Source organism: Solanum pennellii, chromosome 7, assembly GCF_001406875.1.
Source record: "Solanum pennellii chromosome 7, SPENNV200".
In the NCBI taxonomy this organism is placed as follows: domain Eukaryota; kingdom Viridiplantae; phylum Streptophyta; class Magnoliopsida; order Solanales; family Solanaceae; genus Solanum; species Solanum pennellii.
The window spans coordinates 18573766-18579510 of NC_028643.1; the positions used below are offsets into that span (position 1 = coordinate 18573766).

General features: G+C 34.8%; 1 protein-coding gene across 1 annotated transcript in view; it reads right to left on the reverse strand.

Moving 5' to 3' along the window:
- Window positions 1-5545: 5545 nt before the first annotated feature.
- Window positions 5546-5745, reverse strand: part of LOC114077985 — a 3093-nt gene continuing 2893 nt past the window's right edge. Inside the window, exon 4 of the mRNA XM_027918484.1 lies at window positions 5546-5689. Within this exon, the coding sequence (XP_027774285.1) occupies window positions 5546-5689 (144 nt within the window). The remainder of the gene's footprint in view (window positions 5690-5745) is intronic.

Consider the following 5745-nt stretch of genomic DNA (forward strand, 5'->3'; position numbering starts at 1 on the left):
TGAATCCATAACTTCAAATTCAAGGAATGTTTAGAGCCAAGTCTAGTGAGTTCTTTCAAGGAGTCTTTTGAAAAATCTTTTAACTTTGTTTTAAGGCTCAATTTTCAAGTAAAGTAAAGAATAAAGAGTTGAAGATCTTCCTTCAAAGTAATATAATAAGAGAACTAAGTATTCCCTAAGTGTTGAGTTCATTTCTCAAAAGAAATAAGGGAACTAAGTATTCCTTAAAATTTTATAAATGTTTTCACGTTTAAGTTAAAGAGGAAACTAAGAGTTCCAAAGAGTTTTGAATAAGAGAAAGGGAACATTGATTAGAGCTTTTAAGCTATGTTTTGAGATCTAATCTCAAATTACAGAAGAAGATGTTTTTAAAAGCACGAGCTAAAGTATATTTTGGCAGTAAGTATTGAGAATCAATATAGGGATGAGATTTCATATTAACTGAAGTATCCATGTAAATTATGTAGCCATCATGGGTATTAACAAGTCATACTTATGTTAAGCTATTGGATCCACTAAGTTAAGTTAGCTTCCTATACTGAAGGTAATGTATAGGTCAATCTTTGGCAGCGCGAGGTAAAGTTTTGTATCATCACTGTAGCTCTTAATTGATGGTTGTTGATTAGAGAAACTTCTACAACAATTGTTGCATGGTTCCTCAAGATGTTCAGCTTAGTATGGATGGAGGTGTGGACTTCATTCATGCATTGCACAAGTAGACTTTCAGAGCAAGCATGATATTTCTTTTATTATAATTATAAATTGACATCAATTTATTTTGTAAATTTACATACATCTCAGAGTTATTTTGTATCTTTGCATTTACATAGAGTTTACAACATGTTTTTAAACAACTTTTCTTTATTATGCACTTGCTTTTAAATTGCTTAATATTGAAATGAGTTTTGTTAAGTATTCATGAGTCGAGAAGAGCCAATGTAAGTGTTTCTTTCAGAATATCCTTCAAGCCTATGTTTTTTTAGCACTCCAACTCTCATACACGTACATTCAGTGTGCTGATGCCAGTTGGCCTTCATCGTGTTATGATTTAGACGCAGGTAAATATATAGTATCAACATTTCAATGCATCAACGCACCTATAATCCAGTGAGCAGTTCAAAGTCAGTTTGTGAGCCGCATTGCTTTTTGGAGGCTCCATTTTCATTGCTTTGTAGTTTAATTCATTAGGATGTTGTGGGTTCTGTCCCAACATCCATCTCACTGATTAGAGGCTCCATAGATAGTCAGATAGATGTTAGTTCTTTTGTCATAATTTTGTTATTAACTTATTATTATATTTGAGTTGCCATTTTGGCTAAGTTAAACGTTTATTTTCAAAACATTTTTGTTTCACTTCTAGATAGTTGAGTTAGATATCATCTTAATCTTTGTATTAATTCTTTAAGTTGGCTAGGCCAAAGGTTTGCTTGGGATTCAGAATGGTCTCCGAGTGCCGGCCACGTTCAGGGTGTAGGCTCGGGGCGTGATAGTAGCTTCTCTACAAACTTATCCCTACAGAACATAGACTTGATGTTACTTCCTTTGTTCTCAACTTGTGAACTTTGGGATCTAGATTATGAACCGGAATCTCCTCATATGACAAATTATACTTAATCCTAATATCCTAGTTGTTATGGTTAGTGAGCTATCTCCCATGCAATTTTTCAACATGGAGATGTGGAACACCGGATTGACTACTGCTAAATCTGGTGGTAGCTTTAACTCATAAGCTAAATTGTCAATCCTCTTGGATATTCTATAAGAGCCAACCTACTAAGAACTAAGCTTCCCCTCCCTACAGAATCTCATAAGGCCCATCATTGGTGAAACTTCCAAGTACTTAATCGTCTACCTCAAATTCTAACTCCATTCTCCTAAAATGAATGTACAATTTCTGACGACTCAGCGTTGTTCCAAATCTCTCTTGAGCGACTTTTATTTTCTCAATAGCTTGATGAACTAACCCAGGTACTATCAAACCTATTTCTCTAATTTCAAACCATTAAAAAGGCTATATGCATTTCTCCCATAAAGAGATTCACAAGGAGACATTTGGATGCTAGAATGGTAACTATTGTTGTAAGCAACTCAGTGTGAGATAGGTGATAATCCCAATCACACAATCCACCTTAATTCCTCAGAACACTATCTCCGCTTTGTTCAAAAGCTAATACTTTTTGCGGAAACGGGATCTTGGTCTTGATTCCTTTTACTTCTGACAGTAGCTCTTTCTTATCTTCTTCAGAATGGGCGTACTACAAATAGACAACCATCTCAAGGCATCACCGACCAAATTAGTCTTACTATTATATAGAATACTCATGTCATATTCTTTGAATAACTCTAACTAATTTGTATGTCTGAGATTAAACTATTTCTTACATCCACATGTACACCATAAAATTAACGATGCCAAATTTTCAAAATGTATACTACAGTAGCCCACACTATGTTATGGGTTGGGTAATTCTTTTCATGAATATTCAACTGCCTTGAGGCATAATCTATAACTTTGTCACTCTATATTAACAAACAACTGAAATCAAACTCTAGATGCATCACAATACACAAAACCTTGGGTACCTTCAGGTAAAGTCAAAACTTGGCGATAGTCAACTTCTTTTTAAATTTCTTAAAGCTTTACTCAAAAGCTTCACACCATTGAAACTTAACTATCTTCTAAGTGAATTTGATCAAATAAAATCCGTATCTATAAAATCCTTCAACTAATATGTAAACTCTTTCAACTCTGTTGGTGTCATTCTATCTCTCTCTTAGGAGGGACTTCGGGAAGATCGTTGGAAAGACTTCTGGAAACTCCTTTACTACTGAAATTAAAACTAGCTATATTGGAGGTGTCTAAACACTAGATTCATTAACTCTCACTATGTAATAAACACACCCCTTAGAAACTAACTTCCTTGCCTTAAGGTACAAAATGAAACGACCATGAGGAACTGCTGAACTGCTTTTCAACTCTAAGACTGGATCATTTGGAAATGAAACTTTACTATTTGACTCGTAAAATAAACTGACGCATAACATGTATGAATCCAATCCATACAAAGAAATACATTGAAATCTACCATGTCTAACTAAATTAGATCAGCCATCGTACTCTTGTGATTGACGAAAATCGGACAATCACGATAGACTCTCTATGCTAGAATGGACTCAACAACAGGTGTAGAAACACTGACTGTTTACTATATTGCTCAGGAATAACATCAAAGTTCATAGAAGATAAACTCGCTCTTCTGTCTAGCAATGCATGAACAGTAAGTCAAAGACTTGAATCATACCAGTGAAAACATCAAACGAATTCTCTTGCTCTTGGAAATTTTTTATGGCATACAAATGGTTTGTTCCTACGCTAGTACAATTCCCTTCCATGTTCTTTGGACACTCACTCTAGCATGAAATCCCTAGTTTGGCATAACCCACCCCGGAAATCGTACGACCTAAAGCTAGAGACTTACATAAGGTCTAATAAATTATAAAGGGTTAAAATGATGTTTCTAGACCTAATTTAATGTAATTAACTTTGTTTGGTGAGTTTAGAAGTGAAGCATCAAAAAGTGACTAAGACGTTCGAAAACTAGTCTTGTGTGTACTAGTGTGTTCTAGTTTTTTTTTCTTTTTTTGGGATGTCGTTTGGAGTCTAAAATAAGTGGAGTTGAACCTAGAATCTGGATGGTCGTGTTTAGAGTTAAAACATCTGGGTACAAATCCTCAAGGACCACCCTAAAGATCTTTGAGGAGGACCCAAAATTTTTGCCAAAAAGCTGTCAAAACAGCAACCATTGACGTACCATCAATGCATTGATGGGGCGTCAATGGCTTCCATCAGCTAATACTTTTAGAATGTTGGATCTCAGATCCATCTGACCCCTCTCATTAACCATTGACGGACTACTAGGATGGGGTGTCAATTTATTGACGGACCGTCAATGGCCACCTTTAATCTACCAGGAGATTTGGCCAAGCGAGGGGTGCCCATATTCCAATTAAGTAATGGAAGGTCATTTTTAGTGTTTTTAGGTATTTTAATAATAGTAAAACAATTAAGTATCCATTTAGATTTCATGCTACAAAACTAAACCCTCCCTATCTAAAGTTCTCAAGATCACCATTGAAGAAGAAGAGAAGAAGGAGGCCACATCTAGGTCGAGTTTCATCAAGGTTTCAAGATTCGGTTATGACATTAATATAAGGTATGTGAAGCTCCTCCATCGATGGATTCTTCCATTCATGGATCCCCATGGTTTCCCTCAATCGTGAATCCAAAATACCCCAATCTAGCTAGGGTTGAGATTACATTGTGGGTAAGGCTTGATTGGGATTCCAAAGTAGTGGATAGAATTCAATTATGTTCTATATGATATGTTTATATAATGTTTTCATGTGAATTGATTTATGAACACAAATCTAAGATGATAAAGGTAATCATTGTGGGTTTAAGCCACTAGAGGAAAGGTTAAAGGTTCTTAATTAATCTCTTTAATTTAATTGTATTGAATACTAATGGATCATCGTTAATATCATCTATATATGAATTGAAATAGGTTTAATTGAATAAGAAAGATCTTTACTTGAGCTAGGTTACTCATGGTAGCTTAGGGTTGAAAACTCATACTCCCCTATGGATACCTTGCATCTTGATAGGATGGGTGCATGGTGGCTAGGTTGGTCTAATTGTACCCTTCCTATAATCACTAATAAAAAATTGGCAAAAAGCGACAGCCAAAAGCAACGTAGTTCGTCGCTTTTTAGGCCAAAAGCAAAGGAAAAGTGACGCAGTCACTTTCCTCACTTTTTAACATGAACCTTTTTAGCATGCGATGGACAGCGGCGTTTAAAAGCGATGGACTGCATTTATTTTTGAATTTTTTTTAACAATTTTTTAACAAAAGTGATGGAGTCCTCGCTTTATTTAATTTTCAATTTTTTTATTTCTAAAATGAAATGTTGTCCCTCGCTTTTTTAATATTTTTTTTTGAAATCCCAAAAAATCGACAGACAAAAGGACTTTGTCCTTCGTTTTTCTAGGTTTAATTTGTTAAAAGTTCCAGTAAAGCAATGGACAAAAGGACATTGTCCATCGCTTTTCTAGAACTTTTCTATAAATAAAAACCAGACAGCCCAATCAAACACAATTAATTTTAAAGAATCTAAATAAAACATAAAAGAACAAAACTTAAAATAACATTCAAAAAGTATCTAAATCACAAATTAAATTCTTATGAAGTCTTTAAAAATTCATTTCTAAATTTTAAAAAGTTCATAAATGTCTAAAGACCTAAACTAGGGAGTGTGTCTTATATAATCATCCTTACCAATATCGTCATCGGTGTCATCGGGAGATGAAGTAGTAGGTTGATGAGAGAGGTTCATGTTTTCTTGTTCAACTACTCTGCTCTGCTCGACTCTACCAATGCCGCCGTAAGTAGAGCCATTTGATCCAACATAGCAGCAATATGCACACTATCAAGTGCCTCGTCTTGGCGAGATGATCCAATTCATTCTATGCCTGACCCGAATTGTCTTATATCGTTTCGAGAGCCAAGACCATAGCATCTACCCTTGTGTTCCCCCCTACCACTATTTCATTCAAAATTTGGGTGGACATTTCAGGTGTCAATGGGACCGAACTATATAGATTCTCAACGACATAGTTCTGAAAGTTATTCTGCATATTAAACATAAAAATTTACATCAATATTTATATATATATATATATATATA